At 39.2% G+C, this 21,427-nt stretch overlaps 1 protein-coding gene across 8 annotated transcripts in view; it reads right to left on the minus strand.

The window, feature by feature from the left end:
- Positions 1-21,427, minus strand: part of TUT4 (terminal uridylyl transferase 4) — a 128,582-nt gene that overhangs the window by 31,210 nt on the left and 75,945 nt on the right. For all 8 annotated transcript variants that reach the window (XM_016193134.2, XM_060206210.1, XM_060206207.1 and 5 more), the window contains 6 exons: positions 20,000-20,119; positions 18,871-19,083; positions 16,521-16,695; positions 11,631-12,328; positions 8,728-8,878; positions 3,762-3,848 (listed from right to left, as the gene is read on the minus strand). In XM_016193134.2, the coding sequence (XP_016048620.2) occupies positions 3,762-3,848; positions 8,728-8,878; positions 11,631-12,328; positions 16,521-16,695; positions 18,871-19,083; positions 20,000-20,119 (1,444 nt within the window). The remainder of the gene's footprint in view (positions 1-3,761; positions 3,849-8,727; positions 8,879-11,630; positions 12,329-16,520; positions 16,696-18,870; positions 19,084-19,999; positions 20,120-21,427) is intronic.

The following is a 21,427-nucleotide window of genomic DNA, read 5'->3' on the forward strand; positions in this document are numbered from 1 at the left end:
CTGAAGGCTTATGACTTTCTACCATAGGCAGATATTTTGGGAAACTATAAAATGCTAAAGTCCAAGCTTTTAGCCAAGCTCCAATGCTCACATCTAATTGTTTTTCCCCTCCAACTTCCCAAACATCATAAACTTTGCAATTAAAAGCAAAACAACTGTCTTTATCTCCAACGCTCCACAATTCCTATCATTCTTAGCACCAGCAAGTAGCATCACCGTATACTCAGCTGTCAAAGTAAAAATACGGGATGGACTGCCCTTAATATGTGTCAACTCCCACATCCCAATAATCATAAATTTATCTACTTTTAATGATTCCTAATATTACTACCAAGAGTTAAGATCAATAGAGATATTGCTCTTGGAGACTTCAAGCTGATTTACAAATATCAGAACTTACAAATACTCTGTTTTCACAAAGAGTGACCAGTCCATTTGATATGAACTGTGGTAGGGTTATCCCTCCATACTTAGTACCAATTAATAGTAGGTCTCACTTCAGAAAAGAGCTAATTAAGTAAAATTAGAGATTTTTCTTCCAATAATATATTTGTAACTGCACGCTTAAATAACAAATTCTCTACTTTCAGACACAATTCCCTGATTCAGTTCTTTTTAAAAAATACTTGTTTATTAAGGATAGAGAAAGGAATTGAGAAGGAAGGGGGAGATAAAGAGGGAGAAAGAAAAGGAAGGGAGACAGACACCTGCTGCAATGTTCTACTGCTTTCATGAAGCTTCCTCCCTGTGTGTGGGACTGGAGGCTTGAACCAAGGTCCTTGCACAATATAATGTATGTACTCAACCTGGTGCACAACCAGCTGGTCCCTTCCCTCATTCAGTTCTAATGCTTTAGCTGAAATTGCAGTGGTAACTGAGAAAATACAAATCTGCATGAGTTTAATGTAAGAGGGATAGAAACATTTGGCCACACTTTAAATACAGTATTTTAAATCTTGCACAAACAATTTCTCAAGCAGACTCATAACATATATACATGATATTTTATTCCTTACTTTTAAGAGACGTATATATCTATTAAGGGCGGTGGTGGGGATGAGCCGCACAATGCTAGGGATCACACTACCTACCACGCTGTTATTTACTTTTTCAAAATGTGGAAACAGGGTATTGAGCATGCACCACACTGCTGAGCTGCCTCCTTCACCACCCCCCTTTTTAAAATCATTTTTTACATAGAGAACAGGAGTGAGATAAGACAGGAAGCCAGAGAGTAGAGGTACCATGGCACTGTTCTACTGTCCATGGATCTCTTGTTGCATCCGTCATGGTTCCATGTGGTATTAGGGCCCAAATCCAGATTTTCTCACATAGTAAGACATGTGTTCTATCTGGGGAGCTATTCTCACTTACCCACCTACTACCCAGATCATCTTTTAAAAGTAAAAATCAGTGTGGCCAGGAGGTGGCGCAGTGGCTAGAGCACTGTATTAAAAAAGTATTAAGTACCAACTTGGATCCCTGGTAGTGTATGTGACTGGGAGTGAAGCCCTCTCTGTCAGTACTATATACATGTAAAAATCATTGGCCAGGGAAATGGTTCAGGTGGTAGAGTGCAAAACTTTTATCCATAAGGTTCCAACACTGTTCTCTGGCATTGCATATGCCACAGTGATGCTCTGGTTCTTTCTTCCTTTCTTGTAAAGACTGATCTTGTTAGGGGGCAGGTAGTGGCACATCTGGTTAGGTACACACATTACAGTGCACAAGGACCCAGGTTCAAGCCCTGGGCCCCCACCTATCTCCCTCTCCCCTCTCAATTTCTCTCTGTCCAATAATTAATTTAAAATTATATATATGTATATATAATTTTATATATAATTATATATATATATATATATATATATATATCTTGTATATTACATGGGGATAAGGAGAGGAGTTTCATCTGAGACACAGACAGACAGATGATAGATGATAAACCAGAGCATCAGTCTAGTATGTGCAGTACTGGGAAACAAATCAGGAATCTCAGGCATGAAAATTTGATGCTGTCCTAGTTGTGCTGTTCCTTCTGTCACATCCTGGGTCTCTTCACAACAAATCTTTAAAATAAACACCAACAATTCACATCTGTACTATCTTTAAAAAATAGAGTTAAAATTCATAGTGATGGGCTCAGTGATTATTCAAAAGTCCTGAAGTTTCAGGTTCAATCCCCAGCACCACCATAAGCCAGAGCTCAGTAGTGCTCTGGTAAAATAACAACAACCACAACAATTATTATTTGTAAAAATATAAATTCATGAAGAATTGACCACAGAACTCTAGATTTAACTCTATGCCACTAACCTGCTACTTTTGTCATCTCAGCTGAACGGTATTACCCAATTATTGAAATAAAAATGTTACACCATCCTTAATTCTTTTAAAAAACTTTTTCTATTTTTAGACATTTTTTTATTTGTTATTTATCTGTTGGATAGAGGCAGAGAGAGACTGAGAGGGAAGAGGAAGATAGAGTAGCAGAGAGAAAGAGAAGCACTGATTCACTGCTCATGAAGCATCTCCCCTGCAGGTGGAGACAGTTTTGAACATTGGTCCTTGCGCACTGTAACCTGTGCTTAACCACGTTTACCACTGCCTGGCCCTCCCTGATTCTTTCTTTTTCTCAGATTTAACATGTAATGCATCAGAAAATCCTGCTGACTCTACTCTCAACATATATCCTATGAGGTTGGGTAGTAGCACACCTGGTTGAGCACATAAGTTTATAATGCACAAGGAGATGGATTCAAGCCCCTGGTCACCCCTACAGTGGGGAAGCTTGACAAGCAGTGAAATAGGACTGTATGTATGTGTATGTGTGTCTGTCTCCCTCTTGTCTTTCAAATTCTTTTTGTCTCCATCTAAAAAATAAAATACAAATATTCCAAATATGACCACTTATTATTAACCTATTCCAAATTACTATTGTGTCTCATATTAACTTACTCAACAATCTTCTAAATGTGTTGCTTATTTCTTCTTTTTTCACCAAAGCACTGCTCAGCTCTGACTTATGGGGGTGTAAAGGATTGAACCTGAGACCTCTGATACCTCAGGCATGGTAGTCTGTTGCATAAACCATTATGCTGTTTCCTTAGCCCTGCTTAAGAAATTCCAGTATTTTCTCTCAGAATAAGTCACTTGAGTATTAAAGGCCCCCAGAAGCTCATTAGACACTCAAAATAAAATGCAAAGTCCTTCTACCAACATTTGTACTATGTGAGCTTAACCCGGTGCACTACTGCCCAGCCCCATCACCAACATTTGTAAGACACTAATCACACAATCTTTAGGATACCTCTCTGACCTATCTACTTCTAACAATCCACTGAAGTCCAACTGATATCCTAGCTGACCTTCAAATATGCCAAACATAATCCAGGCATGGAGTGGTTGTGCTTGTTACCCTTCCTCTCTAGAATGTTCTTTCCTTAAATATTCATATAACTTTTCCCCTCATATTATTCATAATCCTGATCAAATAGGTCAACTTAGCAGGGAGGACAAGCATAATACCCCCATCAATTTTCTGTGAAGACTTGTAATTTAACAGCACATATTATTTCCTGGTGTTACATTACATACTTTTAGTTGACAATCTGTCTCCTCTACAAGCTTCATGAAAGCATATTCAATCTTTTATTAAGCACTATATCTTCATCATCCAGAATAACTGTATAAAACATTAAACATTTTGGTATAAATAAAACCCAGACCGACTAAAATAATAAAAGCATTTTAACATGACATACCATCATATTCTTTTTGAATAAACTTTTCCAAGCCAATTAAAATTTGTTCCCTGTTGTGTTGCTCAGAGAAAGGTGGTGATAACTCATCTAAGTTTAAAAAAAAAAAAGAGAGAGAGAACAAAGTAAGCAAAGTAGAATCTGGAATTGTCTTCAATTTTTTTATACTCTAAAAGCTAAAAATTCCTTAACTGTTGACTTCTCTGACTTTAAAATCATGTTATACTGGAGAGCAAAGATACAGAGGGAAAGCAGAAATATAATTTTAATAGATCTATTAACTTTCACAATGATTTTCCATTATGTCTACAAAATATATCTACTATCACTACTCACTGTTTCTGTCAGATCTTCTACTCTCTTCCATGCACATAATTTGTATTATTGCATCAGGCATATGGCCCATTCTGATCTAATAATTCCCTCAAATGCCTGATCAAGATTCATACTCCCTTATAAGCTACTGAGTCCAACCAGGCTTTCTCTCCCTAATGTATTTTCTTTAGCTTTTCAAATGGCTTGCCAGTTTAATTCACACTGGTGTGTGTGTGCACATGTACTTATGTGTACACGTGTGTGTGTGTGTGTGTGTGTCTGTGTGTGTGTAGCAGAGGCTTTGTACATGTATGATCTTACAGTTCTCAGGTCACTCTTTCATTCAGAGAGGGAGAGAGACACAGAGAGAAAGACCATAGCACTAGAGCTTCTCCTAATGTCATGGCAACTCGCATGTGGTATAGAGGCTTGAACCTGGGTCATGAACATGGAATGGCAGGCACCCTAACAGATGAGCTACCTCACCAACCATCACACAGTCTTTTTAGATTTTATAGTTACACCATTTATTTTCATTTCATTTTCCCCAACAATAACATAAGTCTCTCCCCCGTAGTTCTTCCTCCAGAGTCACCTTAAGGAAATAGGAATAAAGTAGTAACTCACTATAATGAATTAAATATTCAGCTTTTGAAAAACAAATGTAGTATCATTACTTTTAGAAGATGGATACCAATTAAATAGTTGAAATGCAGGTAATTAAAAAAATCTTAAATATTTTTATTTACTTATTTATTACTGGATAGAGGCAGAGAGAAATTGAGAGGGAAGAGGGAGATAGAGACAGAGACACCTGGACCACTTATGAAGCTTACCCCTTGTAGGTGGGGGCCCCAGGGGCTTGAATCTGGGTTCTTGTGCACTGTAATGTGTGCACTTAACCAGGTGTGCCACCATCTGGCCTCCCAGATGATTTTTTTTAGTGATGAAATTATTCTGTATAATTTTCTTTTTTAAAATTTATTTATTTATAAAATGGAAGTATTGACAAGACCATAGGATAAGTGGTAATACAAGATACAATACATATGGCAAACCCCACAATACATTGCCATAGAAAAATATGAATTGTATTTATGTAAATACTAAAAATCAAGGAGGTTTAGAGACTCTCAGGATGAAATATAGATTGTAACAAATTAATCCAACTCTACTATATAGGTGATATAAAATATATACATATTTAAATTGATATACATAATTAGATATACATATTAATTGGTATACAAATATAGATTGGCGTACATAAATACATTTTCTTGTTCTGAGAAGGCCCAGGAGCAATGACATCTCATAATAACAAGTACCACTCAAGGGAACAGGGGAAATGATGCTGGCCTAACCTTGCAAATGAGCAGTATCTAAGATTAAATAAAAAACAAACTGCACATCAATACTGTACTCTTAATCATTTTCCAACTTCAATAATGCTATACACATGAACTTAAGTGGAACAATTAATTAACTGAGTGACAAGTGGTAGGAGCCAAGTTTTTCACAGATGCAGTGGGAAATGTACATGTATCAGGGGAAAAGGGTTAGAATAGTTATGTGGTAATACATTAGGAGACAGTAATGATACAAAGTCATGTTTAGCTTAATGTAGTCACGGTGATATAAAAATATATACACACATATGAACTGGTATGCATAATTATATATATGCATGTGTATGTGTATACAAATATAGATTGGTGTACATAAACATTTTCTTGCTGAGAGGGACCAGAAGCAATGATATATCATAACAACAAGTACCAGAGTAACCACAGGTTTCTAATACCATTCTCCAATAAGAAAAATTAGTGCTCTTTTGGGGCAATAATTCAAAAGGCAGGGCAGGAAATAAACACAATAAGCCCGAAGAATTCCGTAATACACAAAAGTAAGGATGGGCCATGGAAATAACATAATGGTTATACAAATGACTTTCAAACCTGAGCCTCCTAAGTCTCAGGTTCAATATCCAGTATCAATATAAGCCAGAGCTGAGAACAAAATAAAACATAAAAATAATAAATAAAAACAAAAATGGACAAAAGCCTCCGACATGGATAAGGGCACATCAAAGGGATATGGGGACCAACTGGAAGAGTTTACAATAGTTAAACGTGGAACAATTTGAGCAAAATATTGAAGTACCAGGGTATTACTCAAAACCTAAAATAGTAACAAGTCCTCTCTGAGACAAATAAAGGATTAAATGACAAATTTAGTGAATTATATCATAATAAAGCTGCTAAAAAATTGCCAACATCAAATCATTATACTCTTACTTAGTTACCAAAGAGAAATTAAAGCATATTATCTTTACACAGACACATCCATGATAGTACACAGCAAACTTGTAATAGAAAACAAAATTAGAAACAAGCCAAATACACAATGACCAGAATTAAAGAAAAAGGGTCGAATGGTGGCTCACCCAGTAGAGCAAACGTATTACCATGCACAGAGGACCTGGATTCAAGTCCCTGGCTTCCACCAGCAGGGGAAAGTTCCACTAGTAGTCAAGCAGAGCTGCTTATGCCTCTCTCCCTCCCTCTAATCCTCTATGAAAAAAATGGGGGGGGGGGAGCAAGAGATGGCAGCAGGAGCAGAGGAGCTGTTGTGCCTGAAGAGCCCTAGCAATATCCATGGTGGGGGAGGGGTAGAGAAAGACAAAGGAGGAAAGGAGAGAACACTGACATACACAACATAGATGATCTCAAAATAATGCTGAAAACCCTAGTAAAAGTCAGACCTCACCATACACACACACACACAGAGGAAAAATCCTATGTATATGATTCTATTTTATAGATCTCTACAAAATTTATAATAACAAAAGCAGATAGTTACCTTGCAAGAAATGGGGACAGATAAGAAAGGGCAGGAAGGAGGTATTATAATAGGACAGCAAATGCTATTTTGTTAGAAATTACATCTTGGAGTCGGGTGGTGGCACACCTGGTTGAACTCACGTTACAATGTGCAAGGACCTGAGTTCAAGCCCCCAGACCCCACCTGCAGAGGGAAAACTTTGCAAGTGGTGAAGCAGTGCTGCAGGTGTCTCTCTTTCTCTCTATCAACTTTTTGATTTCTGGTTGTCTTTATCCAATAAATAAATGAAAAATAGTAATAAATTAAAAAAAAGAAATTACATCTTATGTAAGACACAAATAATACAGTAATACTTGCTCTGAGTGAAATTTTTCACCCATTACACCACAGTTACTTGCTACCTAAAAGTTTTTTGGGGGAGGTCAGGCGCCGAGTTAAGTGCACGTAGTATGAAGCGCCAAGGACACCTGCAAGTATCCTAGGTGTGTGTGTGGGGGGTCACTTCACAAGTGGTGAAGCAGGTCTGCAGGTGTCTCTCTCCCTCTCTATCTTCCCCTCCCTCTCTCAACTTCCCTCTGTCCTATCTAATAAAATGAAAAAAAGGAGAAAAAAAAATAAGGTGGTTCGGGAGGTGGCACAGTGGATAAAACATCGGACTGTCAGGCATGAGGTCCTGAGTTCAATCCCTGGCAGCACATGTGCCAGAGTGATGTCTGGCTCTTTCTCTCTGTGTTTCTCATTAATAAATAAATAAAATCTTTAAAAAAAAAAAAAACCGTAAGAAAAAAAAATAAGGCCTCCAGGAGCAGTGGATTTCATAGTGCTGGCACCAAGCCCCAGCGATAACCCTGAAGGCAAAAAAAAAAAAGTTTTTCTTTTTCCAAACTACTTTTATAACCTTATCTCTTTCATATACCACCAAATCAATTGCAACTGTCATCAAAACTGAAATTAAACTCTATGTTTATATGTATAAATTCCTACATCCAAAAATACAGTTCAAAGACCATCTCAAATATCACATCAATTTTAAGTATTCTGATCTGCCCCCATTAAAATTGTGTTTGCACCGTATTTTGTTGACATCTACTATACTCGGCAACACATGCTGCTTCCATTATAGTAATTTTCCTGTCTTATAGAGTTACCTAAATCAGAGCTATGCAAGGGCATTGCAAAGATGAAAATGTTCTGTCTAGAATATTGTCAGTAGCCACCAGTCATATATAGCTACGAAGGATTTGATACACGGCTAGTAGAACTGAGAAACTAACATTCTTAATTTTAATAATAATTATTTTTGCCACAAGGGTCACTACAGGGATTTAGTATGTACACAACACCATGTCCAGTGATTCCCCCCCCCCCCATTTTCATATAGGGCAAAAGGAAAAGAGGGAGAGACAGAGAGGACAACAGACATCTACAGCACTGCTTCTCTGCTTATGAAGTTTTCCCCATGCAAGCGATGATGAACTTGAGTCTTCAAACTTGCTAAGGTGTGTGTTCTATCAGGGGACACCACTGCCTAGCCCCAATGTTAATAATTCAAACGGCACACATACTAGTGGTGACTATAGTAGACAGCAAAGGTCTGATCTAAACTCCCCTCTGTATTCTGCCTGCCATTTGCCATAGTGACCAGCAGTTAGTGTATACCATTGTCAGTGTCTGTGGTTAGGTCGATAACCTGTTCAAAAACCTCCATCAAAGCAAAAAACAGAAAAATCGTTTTTTAACAAGAAAATAAATTATCAAAATTTAAGCAAGAATCTAGTCTGAGCAGTTCTAGGAAAAAAAAAAAACTTACCAAAACACCTTTTACATACTAAATCAAGTATTTCCCGAAATCGATTTGTCATAGGTGGTAGAGGTTTTAGATCAATTTTCCTGAAATCCTCTGGGCAATCATTTTTTGAATGGCCATCCTTTTTGCAGATGCTGCATACTATTGTTGGTGGCTGTGCAAAGTAAAACAAAACAGAACTAATAATCTAATGAACTACTGAGGGGCATACTCATTACTTAGTAAATGTGTCCAAAAAGAGCTTATTGGAAGCTCTGATAAGCTATGTCTTCAGGAGATTCAAGGAAGGGGGGGACATGTTAATGAAGTACAGTGTTAAAAGTAAAAACCAAATTTTGAGCCAACCACTTTAACTTCCTTACCCCATTAAAACGATTCTATCAAAAATTCTATTTTAGTGAATGCATGATAGAACAAAACAAGCTGGGAGATAGAATAATGGTTCCGCAAGATTTTCATGACTGAAGCTCCCAAGTCCCAGGTTCAGTCTGGCCCCCCACACACACACCACCATAAGACAGAGCTGAGCAGTGCTTTGGTGTCTCAATCTCTGTTTCAATGGAAAAAAGATTTTTAGGTCTGGGGAGATAGCATAGTGGTTATGGAAGAAGACTTTCATGCCCAAGGCTCTGAGATCCCAGGTTCAATCTGTTGCACCACAATAATCATTTCTTATGTATTTACTAGTGAGAAGAGGGGGACAAGAAAAGGAAAGAGAGAGCACAAAAGCACTAGTCTGGCTATATGGTACAGGGGATCTGACTTGAGACTATAACCACAAGTCCAGTGCTATACTCAGTGTGCCTACCAGGCCACATTAATTTCTCACATTGTTCTCATTCTCTAAAAACTGTAACCTAAATAAAACATTACTTTAGTGCACTTAAATGCTATTCTATATCCATAAAACATAAAGAAACAATGCTTAATAATTAGGCGAAAATGTTTTTTTTTTTTTTAATTTTCCCTTTCGTTGCCCTTGTTTAACATTGCTGTGGTTATTGATGTTGTTGTCGTTGGATACGACAGAGAGAAATGGAGAGAGGAGGGGAAGACAGAGAGGGGAGAGAAAGACACCTGCAGACCTGCTTGACGGCTTGTGAAGCGACCGCCCTGCAGGTGGGGAGCTGGTGGCTCGAACCGGGATCCTTACCAGTCCTTGCGCTTTGGGCCACCTGCTTAACCCGCTGCACCACTGCCCAACTCCTGGTTAAAATGTTTAAAGCTTATAATTATTTACAAAATAAAACTAATTAGCTTTCCAGGTTGTTTTTTTTTTAAATATTTATTTATTCCCTTTTGTTGCCCTTGTTGTTTTATTGTTGTAGTTATTATTGTCGTTGTTGTTGAATAGGTCAGAGAGAAATGGAGAGAGGAGGGGAAAGACAGAGAGGGGGAGAGAAAGATAAACACCTGCAGACCTGCTTCACCACCTGTGAAGTGACTAGTCTGCAGGTGGGGAGCCGGGGGCTCAAACTGGGATCCTTAAGCCGGTCCTTGCACTTTGTACCATGTGTGCATAACCTGCTGCACTACCGCCAGACTCCCTCCAGGTTTTGTTTGTTTGTTTGTTTGTTTTTAGTATTCTATTTATTTATTTATTGGATAGAGGGATAAAGGGAGGGAGAGGTAGAGAGACCCCCACAGCACCTAAGAAGTTTCCTTTAATGGGGCAGGGCTGGGCTCAAACTTGGGCTGCACACTTGACAGAGCAGTGCACTATCCAAGTGAGCTGCTTCACCAGCTCTCCAGTTGGTTTAGGCATAATCTGCATAGTCATTTTTCATCCTCGGTACTGATATTTCAGTTATGAACACCACATTTAAAGTGACATAACAACTAAAAATTTGTTATTGATAACAGATTAGTTGACACTTATTTTCTGTTCATTGGGGGTGTTTCTACAATATACCAAATTAAAATCTATGCTATCCTTTTCAAAATAGAAAAGTTATGATTCCTCTAAGTTACAAGGGATATACTGCAGCTCAGTGGCAGAACTAAGCCCTAAATCTTCTACTTTAGTTTAGTTTACTGTAACTTTCACTCAAGTGACTTTAGCAGGGTTCTATCCCCACTCCTGTTCACCTCAAGGGTGGGGGTGTTAACTTATATAACACTATTAGAATTTATAAAACTTACTTTCTCCTTCATGGGAAAAATTAAACTAAGGTATAAAAATAAGCAACCTCGGGAGTTGGGCGGTAGCGCAGCGGGTTAAGCGCAGGCGGCGCTAAGCACAAGGACCAGCGGAAGGATCCCGGTTCGAGCCCCCGGCTCCCCATCTGCAGGGGAGTCACTTCACAGGCGGTGAAGCAGGTCTGCAGGTATCTGTCTTTCTCTCCCCCTCTCTGTCTCCCCCTCCTCTCTCCATTTCTCTCTATCCTATCCAACAACGACATCAATAATAACTACAACAACAAAACAAGGGCAACAAAATAAATAAATAAATAAATAAATAAATAAATAAATAAATAAAAAAAAATAAGCAACCTCGAGGCTGGGTAAAGCAGACACTTTGCCATGCTCACGGACCTGCGCTTAAGCTCCCAGAACAACATGGGAGTACCAAACACAGCACCAAGGAAAGCACCATAAATGCTGGAGTGGTGTTGTGGTGTCTCTCATTCTCTCTCTCTCTGTACCCCCACCTCTATTTGAAACTGAAAGGAGGGAAGAAGAAGAAAAAGACTGTGGGAGCAGTAGCATCACGTAGGTGTGAGGTCGCAGAACACATTAACACAACGAGCAGACTTTCAGACTTGAAAGCATGTGCAGTTTCAGTCAGACTGATTTCATGAAAACTATCACTCTACAACAAGTGTCATCACAAAGGTGATTTTTTACATTTCTGAATCTAAAACCTATACAACCACCACAGTGGAGTGTTTAGAAACTGTACCTACCTTGCCAGAGGTTAAAATAAATTTATCAAACACATAATGCAATTCCTGGGTGGGGTGGTTTCCATCGTCATTAAGGTCAGAAGCATCTTCTGTAGCTTTGCAGTGACAAGAGGTAGCAGAAGTGGTGGAGCACACAGTCTGATGTGAACTCTCTATTTCTAAATTTGACCCGCAGTCTGTACCAGCAGATCCATCAGAATCAAGAGATCTATAATTAATGCAATTACACTGATTGAGCTCCTTTTTAAAACCAGTTTCTGAAGGTGCTAAACCATCTTGCTTCTGAACTGATTTCGGTTCTGATTCACTGCTTTCACTGGTAGAAACCGATGATGAGTCCTGTCCATGTTCAGCTATATCTAGTTCACTTATCAACAAACTGTCACTTTCAGTAATACATCTCTGTGACATACATTCTGTTTCATCACAGTTACCAGTTTGGCTTGTTTCTACAGTTATTTTTTCTGTGTTTTTCCCAAGTGGAATGCAACAATCAGATGATATAATGTCAGACTTCACTGGTTTCTTAGTGCTTATTTTTCCTTTTTCTTTTTTCAAGGAACCCACTGTTGATTTATATCCTTTCCTCTGAGGACATGCAAAATAACGATATGCTGCCCTGAATCTTTCCACAACATATTCATAAACAAGCTGGCTATTTAAGCTCCGTGCAACATTCCTCTTGACTGAAAATGGATCTAGTAAAAAAAGAAAATGACAATCAGAGCCCATCTACCACATGTAAGACAGTACAAGACATATGTTTGAGCATATGACAATATTTGTGGATCCAACTCCCAGTAGAGAAGACCAGCAGAAAACTGAACAAACAATAAACTTGGTAATCTAAATCGATTTAAATGATTGATAGAAAGGGAATAAGAGCTAGCATACCTGGCAAGGCACACACTTTATTATGATCAAGACCAAAACCTTCAGCCCTAACGAACAGAGGAGCACCATGGTACCAGGGTAAGTTCCACAGATGGTTGAACTATGCTGTCTCTCCCTGACTGTCTTAAATGAAAGGAATGAGAAAGTCTGCCAGGGAGTGGTGGATTTCAGCATGCAGTTTTTGTTCCCAGTGTCAAAATAAAATAAATAAATAGATAGATAAAACTATGGATAGAAATTCAACTTCCAGTGGTCCAGGAGGTGGCACAGCAGATAAAACACTGGACTCTCAAGCATGAGGTCCTTAGTTCAATCCCTGACAGCACAAGTACCAGAGTGATGTCTAATTCTTTCTTTATCCTATCTTTCTCATGAATAAATAAATAAATTGTTTAAAAAAAAAAAAAAAGAAAAAAGGAATTCGATTTCCAGAGGCAGGCAGTGACGCACCCAGTTAAGCACATGTATCTGTGTGTGAGGATAGGGGTTGAGTCCCCACTCCCCTCCCACCTGCAGGAGGAATGCTTCATGACCAGTGAAGCAGCTCTGCAGGTGCCCGGCTTTCTCTCCCCCTCTATCTCCCCTCCTCTTCCTTTTCAATTTCTCTCTGGCCTGTCAAAAATAGAAAGGACAATAAATAAATAAATAAATATGGCTGCCAGGAGTCATGGATTCATAGTGCCAGCACTAAGTCCCAGAGATAACCCTACTGACAAAAAAATAATAACTATTATTATTATTATTATTATGGCAGTGGTGGCATACCTGGTTGAGGGCACATGTTACAATGCACAAGGACCCAGGTTCAGGCCACCAGTCGCCACCTGCAGGGGAAAAGCTTCACAAGTAGTGAAGCAGTGCTGTGGGTGTCTCTCTTTTTAGCTATCTCCCCCTTCCTCTCAATTTCTGGCTATCTCTATCCAATAAACAAATAAAATTAATTTTTAACAATGGGTTCAAATTGTTAATACATTTCTAATAATGATTTTTTTCTTTGAGATATTAAATCCCCTATAATCTTAGTCCAGGGAGAACAGAAGCAACTGGTGGCATCACTTTACAAAATACAGCTATATGATACAGTGAATCCTGACAATGGGGTTTTCAAAGTCAATCCAATTTCCAAATAATCTGATTATAACAGTAACTGTCTATTGCCTTCTTAAACACTAAGGCAGCAGAAACCTTCCCCATTATCTATATAACCCATATTTTTCCCAGTCCTGGAACCTCTTTCCTACGTGCTTCTCTCAATTCATACCAGCTGATATTGCACCTGCTGGTCTCAACCTAATCAATGCAACCAGTACCACCTCAGCATGTTTCACTTCGGATTTTGTCCAGAGACATCAGGCATGGAATGTCAACCCTCCAGCTTCATTACTCTGGTGAGACCTTTCCTAGCTCGTAGGACTCCTTAATTCCATTTCTCATAGCACACTTTCTAACAAAGCCTCAAAACCTATAAATAGACCAGGGCTCATTAGATAGGGCATATGTACACATGTATCTGTAAGTTAGTGGAAAACATCTATCTTAAAGCAAAAGTGCACAATAGTTGGCAGTGAGTCAATAAATGCAGCAAGTAGAAAGACCTAAAAAAAAAAAAAAAGACACCATAAAGTACCTAATCAAATAGTCTCTGCTTAGACCTAAATATCCTCCTCACCTATTTCCTATTTCACTTCTCTTAATCACTCCAAGGCTAACCTTGTCAGACAAAGTAAAGACTACAAAAGCTGGATAAGGGCAAGAGACCGGCATGCTTTATTTATTTGTTTGTTTGTTTGTTTATTTATTTATTTTGCCTCTAGGGTTATTGCTGGGGCTCGGTGCCTGCACCATGAATCCACTGCTCCTGAAGACTATTTTTTTCCCTTTTGTTGCCCTTGTTGTTTATTGTTGTTGTTAGTATTACTGTTGTTATTGCTGTCATTGTTGGATAGGACAGAGAGAAATCGAGAGAGGACAGGAAGATGAGAGGGACAGAGAAAGATAGACACCTGCAGACCTGCTTGTGAAATAAAACCCCTAAAGGTAGGGAGCCAGGGGCTCGAACAGGGATCCTTAAGCTGGTCCTTGCGCTATGCACCATGTGCACTTAACCCGCTATGCCACCGCTAGGGCCCCAAGACTGGCATACTTTAATGATGGCTCTTTGGTCACTACCAAGCCATCCCATTACCTGAGGGCCTTAGTCAGGGAGTCCTGGGATTTCCACACTGACATGATGGGCCCAGACCTCTAACAGATTCCTCTTTCCACTGTCACCAGTCCCCTCTATCAGGAACAGCATAATGTACCCCATTGTGGGCCACTATGGAACCTTGCCCTCAATGTGGATCAACAAAGGTAGGGAATGTTCCATTCTCCGAAGGGTGGTTGGACAACATACTCTACCACTCACAGAAGATGAGTCCTGAAATTGGTGCCGCTCAGAATGTTTCCAGCTGTGATCACAGAATGCAAACTCAGACCTACAGGGATGCAGAGATTACACAGGCTCTTGTGCTGAATATGGGTCCCAGATCAAATTGATGGGGGTTACAGTTACCATTATGCTATCTACCCACCGCTCTCAAGTCCTTTTTCCAACTCTGACACCATCTCTCCAGACAATACCTTTGGCCCACCTGCATGTTAGCTGTCAGGCTCAGGTAAAAACTAGTAAAGTCATGGACCTATTAGAATATACCTAAAATAGACCTACTAGCTTTCTCCAAAGTGGAGACCCCAAATCTTCATCTGCAATATTCTTGCCCTTAAGTTCCTGATTATTCAACAATTAGTTCTGCTTTATATCTTAATGCTTTTTCAGCCACCAGATTCCAGACGCTACCATGATGCCAACCTGACTTCCCCTGGCAGACGACCTCACCAACGTGTCCTGGAGCTCTACTACCCCAGAGCTCTGCCCCACTAGGGAGGGAGAGAGAGAGAAAAAAAAAGAGACTGGCTGGGAGTATGGATCAACCCACCAAAGCCCACGTTTAGCAGGGAAGCAATTACAGAAGCCAGACCCTCCACCTTCTGCACCCCATAATGATCCTGGGTCCATGTTCCCATAAGGATAAAGAATAGGAAAGCTTTCAAGAGGGGGATGGGATACGGAGTTCTGGTGGTGGGAATTGTGTGGAAATGTACCCCTCTTATCCTATGATCTTGTCAATATTTCCATTTTATAAATATAAAAAAATTCAACTTTCTTCCTACTTATGAAGGATGTCTGAAATGCTATTAAATTTAGCTATTTTTGTACAGAATTTAAAAGTCATTCTAGTAACTTCTCTAATGATCTTAACATTCTTAGCATCTGATGTGAAACTCAATCTGCATCAATTAGTATTTCTCTGTTTAGCTTAGTCAAATTTAAAATATGAAGTACTTCATGTGACAACGAAAAATTGATGTCAAAACTGTATGTTTAACTATATACATAGATGTAACTTTATGGCACAGACTTATTAAAAATCTACAGCTAGTGGTCCAGGAGATGGCGCAGTGGATAAAACAGTAGACTCTCAAGCATGAGGTTTTGAGTTCAGTCCCCGGCAGCACAAGTACCAGAGAGATGTCTGGTTCTTTCTATCTTTCTCATCAATCAATCAATAAAATCTTAAAAAACAAATAAAATATTTTTAAAAATCTACAACTGTTTTTTATTCTATATTAATTTTCATAACAAAAAATAAAAGTGAAGGCATACAAATAACCTAGTAGCCCTAGGCAATATTTATAGATTTAAAACCTTTGAATTTAGATGTCTGAGGCTCCAAGGAAAATTTCTACCCCAGACACCATCATAATCATATATCAGAACTGAACAGTGGCTCTGGCTAAAAAAAAAAAAAAAAAAAAACTCTATGAACTATATAATCACAACTTCATGGCATTGGCAGCACACAAAGGGTTGAAATTCATAACCATGTATTGGAAACAGACAATAAGTGACACACACACACAAAAGTATTCTCCAAATGAAATACGTCATCTCACCTTCAATGGCTATTCGTCTTTTAGGCCAGTTCTTATTTTCTCTTGTTAAAATATCTTGTATCCGTACACATATGACATATTCCTCCAAAGCAAAATCCAGTGTGTAAAATTTTAGCAGCTCTAACCATAATTGTCCCAGTGATGCCTGATTTGGTATTTCCAAAGTCAGAGGTGACTGGAAAAGAAAAAAATTCATTCCACTCAAGCTTCACAAAACTATATTGAATTTCAATTTAAAAAGACAAGAGAGATCATGTCTTCAAACTTAAAGCATAAAGCAGTATGATGTCAAGAAGCAGTTGGTAACATAGCTGGGAACAGAGTTCCACTAAGTACATATACTTGGGTAATTCTAAGATTTCCCCCACTAAAGCAGTACTTCCTAACACTGGCTATACACAACACTCATAGTGAGGGCACTAAAATACTATACTATTCCTACCTCCTATAGCTCCCTCCTAGGATTTTGACTTGTGACCTCAGCTATAGCAGCTTCAGACTAGACATTGAGTTTTTATTTTTACTTTTTAAAGATTTATTTATCTACTTAATAAAAGAGAATCAGAGGGTCACTCTAGCACACGTGATGCTAGAGACTGAGTTCAGGACCTCAGGCTTGAGAGTTCAACATTTTACCCATTGGACAACCTTTAAAATCACTTTGGGTTTTTTGTCTGTCTGTTTTTGTTTTGTGCCTTCAAGCTTATGGCTGGGGCTTGAAGCCTGCACAACTCCATCATTCTCAGTGCCATTATCTTTATTTTGACAGAAAGTAAGAGAGACAGAGAAGGGGGAGGAGAGATGGAGAGAAGTAGAGACACCTGCAGCACTACTCTGCAGGTTAGAACCAGAAGCTTCAACCCAGGTTGCCAGACACAGTAATGTGTGTTATCTATTGGGTGTGCCACCACGTGCTGCACCCACTCTCACCACCACATTCCCACATAGGAATTTTATAATTCCTAAGTGATTCTCATGCACAGGCAAATTAATTTTTTAATGTTTTTAAATTTATTTTAATGAGAGAAAGATACAGAAGGAGGAAGGAGGGAGGGAGACCAGAGCACTAATCAGCTCTGGCTTATGGTGGGTGGGGGATTGAACCTGGGACCTCAGGGCCTCAAGCATGAAAGTCCTTTGCATAACCATTATGCTGTCTCCCTTGCCCCTCAGCCAAATTTATAAACTACTGAATAACAAGCACTATAACTTCTCATGGTAAAACTCTTAAGTACATGGGGCCAGGCTGTGGCACAACTGGTTGAGTGCACACATTACCACCACACAAGGACGGGGTCTGAGCCCCTGCTCCCACCTACAGGCAAGAAGCTTCACAAGTGGTGAAGCAGATCTGCAGGTGTCTCTCTTTCTCTCTGCCTCTCTATTCTACCCCCACTACCCTCTCAGTTTCTGTCTTATAAAGTAAAATAAAATAAATCTAAGTAAATGCCCTAAGTTTTTAAAAAACTAATTCCTTCTTTCAGCAAACATTTATTCAACACCTACTATGTCTCTAGAATTGTGTGAATACTAAAAATAGGAGAGTCACTTATTTAGAGAATCACTTATTTTCCTTTTCTGTTGCCCTTGTTGTTTTTATCATTGTTGTGGTTATTATTGTTGTTATTGATGTTGTTGTTGCCAGATAGGACAGAGAGAAACAGAGAAAGGAGGGGAAAACAGAGGAGGAGAGAAAGACAGACACCTACAGACCTGCTTCACTGCTTGTGAAGCGACTCCCCTGCAGGTGGGGAGCCAGGAGGCTTGAACTGGGATCCTTACGCTGGTCCTTGTGCTTCGCGCCACCTACACTTTACCTGCTGCCCTACCGCCCAACCCCCTTTCTTTCTAGTACCCCCTTCCCTCTCAATTTGTCGTTATCAAAAAAAAAAAAAAAAAGAACAAAACAAAAGAGAGAGGGAGGGAAGGAAATGCAAAAACAAATAGCCCTTCTCAGAAAAAAAAAAAAGCTTCCCCACACCTGTTAGAACAAAATGAACAAAGAGCCTTAGCTGTGCTATTAATCAGGCAATATAGTTTCCACATAACTGAAGTTCTGGTTAATGCTCAAATCCTAAAAGAAATGTTGGGGGGGGGGGCACACTGAAAATGCAAATAAATAACTTGATATGATTCAAACAATGTAGGTGTCCCAATACTCTGGAAGTATAAATTTATTAGGAAACCACAGTACTAAAAAAACTGAACTAAATCAATCGCTTGTTTCATAGACATGGAAAACAAGGTTAAGAACTCTTTCTACATCAGTCAGCTGACTATTAAAAATAGCTTCAATCAAAGAAATTATAAATTTTACAGAGGAAAATCAAAGACAAAACCAGAAACTTACTTTGCCATGCTTTTCCTTCATGGCATTACTTTGGTTGCCTGTTTCTGTCTTCTTAGCATCATCTTTCAGCTGATCTGCCTTCGTTTTGCTTTCCTCTGCAACCGAGTTCTTCTCAATTGCATTACTTGAGTTATATTCCCACTTTACAAACTTCTCTTCTGTTATGCCCTTCAGCTGAAAGTCATCCATTCTTTTCACATCAAAGCCATCAATCTGTATAAGAAGGCATTCCAAATTGTTAGTGGAAATTAAAATTTCAAAAGATTTACTTACTTAAGAAAGAGAAAGCGAGACCATCATCTGGCATCTGCAATGATGGTGTTGAACTCAGACATCATACTTACAGGTCGTGTGCTATACTGCTGCACCACTTTCCTGGCCACCAGTAGAAAAAAATCTTAAGGGAAAAGCTGGAAAGGACACAAACTGGGGGCCAGGTGGTGACACACCTGGTCAAGGGCACATATAAACAAGTGCAAAAACCCAGGTTCGAGTCTCTGTTCCTCACCTGCAGGGGGTCTGCTTCATGAGCAGTGAAGCAGGTCTGCAGGTATTTAGATTTCTCTCCCTTTCTCTCTCTGTCCTTAATCAATTTCTCTATCCCATCTAATGAAAAAAAAAAGTTTTTTTAGAAAGAAAAAAAAAGGATAAAATGGTCTCTGGGAACAGTGGATTCATAGTGCTGGCACCGAGCCCCAATGATAACCTTGGTGACAGTACAAAAATTTGTTAAAAGTGGGGCCAGATGGTAGCACACCAGGTTAAGTACACAATGTACAAAGCATAAGGATCTATGCTAGGGTCCCGGTTCGAGATCCCATCTCCCCACCTGCAGGGGGGACGCTTCACAAGTGGTGAAGCATGTCTGCAGGTGTCTTTCTTTCCCCCTCTCTCTTAATTTCTCTTTGTCTTATCCAGTAAAAAAATGAAAAAAAAATGGCATCCAGAAGCAGTGGATTGGTAATACTGGCAGCAAGCTCCAGCAATAACTCTGGAGGCAAAATAAATGAATGAATAAATGAATGAATAAAACACAAACCTAAATTCCAGACTAAAATATGTAAAGGAATCACTTTGTAAAAATAAAATATATACAAACATGAACATGTATGTCAAAACTTAAGCTTACCCAATGTCCAAGTAAGCAAGGAAGAAGAGGGGGCTTTCTTTGTTGTAGGAAAAACATCACCATTAAAGCAAAGCAGTAAGAGGGGATTCCACCGTCAGTCTGGGAGTCAATATAGCACAACTGCAAAACAGAAGGGGAAAAAATAATTTACCTTTCTTTAATTTTCTATATTATCCTCACAATAATAGTCCCTCTTTTCCAGTCAAAACTATTACAAAAAGTTCAAACAGTGAAAATTCAAGACCTGAAAATATATCCGCTGTGAATAACTAACAACACATTGTGGACCACCTTTCCATTGATTTTTTAAACATTATTTTTAAAAAAAATTATCATTATATTTATTTATTGGATAGACAGCCAGAAATTGAGAAGGAATGGGGAGACAGAGAGGAAGAGAGACAGAGAGATACCTGAAGACCTGATTCATCACTCGTGAAGCCTTCCCCTTATAGGTGGAGACCAGGGGCTTGAACCTGGGTCCTTGTGCACTGTAACATGTGCACTCAACCAGGTGCGCCACCACCAGGTCCCAACATTATTCTTTTTTCTTTTTAAATTTTATTTATTTATTTCCTTCTTATTGCCCTTGCTGTTTTTATTGCTGTTGTACTTATTATTGTTGATGCTGTCATTGTTGGACAGGACAGAGAGAAATGGAGAGAGGAGGGGAAAACAGAGGGGGGAGAGAAAAAGAGACACCTGCAGACCTACTTCACCGCCTGTGAAGCGACTCCCCTGCAGGTGGGGAACGGGGGCTCGAACTGGGATCCTTACGCCAGTCCTTGCGCTTGCGCCACCTGCACTTAACCTGCTGTGCTACCACCCAACTCCCTGGCCCCAACATTATTTTTAAAATACTTTTTAAATTTTTATTATCATCTTTATTTATTGGATAGAAACAGCCAGAAATTCAGAGGGGAGGAAGAGATAGACAGAGAGACATCTGCAGCACTGCTTCACCACTTGCAAAGCTTTCCCCCTGCAGGTGGGGGCCAGGGACTTGAACCTGGGTACTTTCGCACTGTAACATGTTGCTCAACCAGGTGCGCCACCACCCGGCCCCTATTTTTAAAATACTTTATTTATTACTTACTGAATAGAGCAGAGATCAACTGAGAAGGAGGGAGAAGTAGATAAGGGAGATGCCTGTAGCGCTGCTTTATCATTTGTGAAGATTTCCCCCTGAAGGTGGAGACCAGGGCCTTGAACCCAGGTCACTGCACACTGTAATATGTGAGATCAAGCAGGTGTACCACTGCAAGCCTCCCCAGGAATTTCTTTGTTGCAATTAAAGTTATTTTAAGTTAAGTGAAATTATATCATACAGTTTACTGAAAAAAAATTTTTTTTAAAAAGACTTTTTTGTTTTCTACTGCTACTTTAATGTTAACAGCCTTGTATATACTCTCCCATACCTTCTGGTTC

This window comes from Erinaceus europaeus, chromosome 13, assembly GCF_950295315.1.
Source record: "Erinaceus europaeus chromosome 13, mEriEur2.1, whole genome shotgun sequence".
Lineage (NCBI taxonomy): Eukaryota > Metazoa > Chordata > Mammalia > Eulipotyphla > Erinaceidae > Erinaceus > Erinaceus europaeus.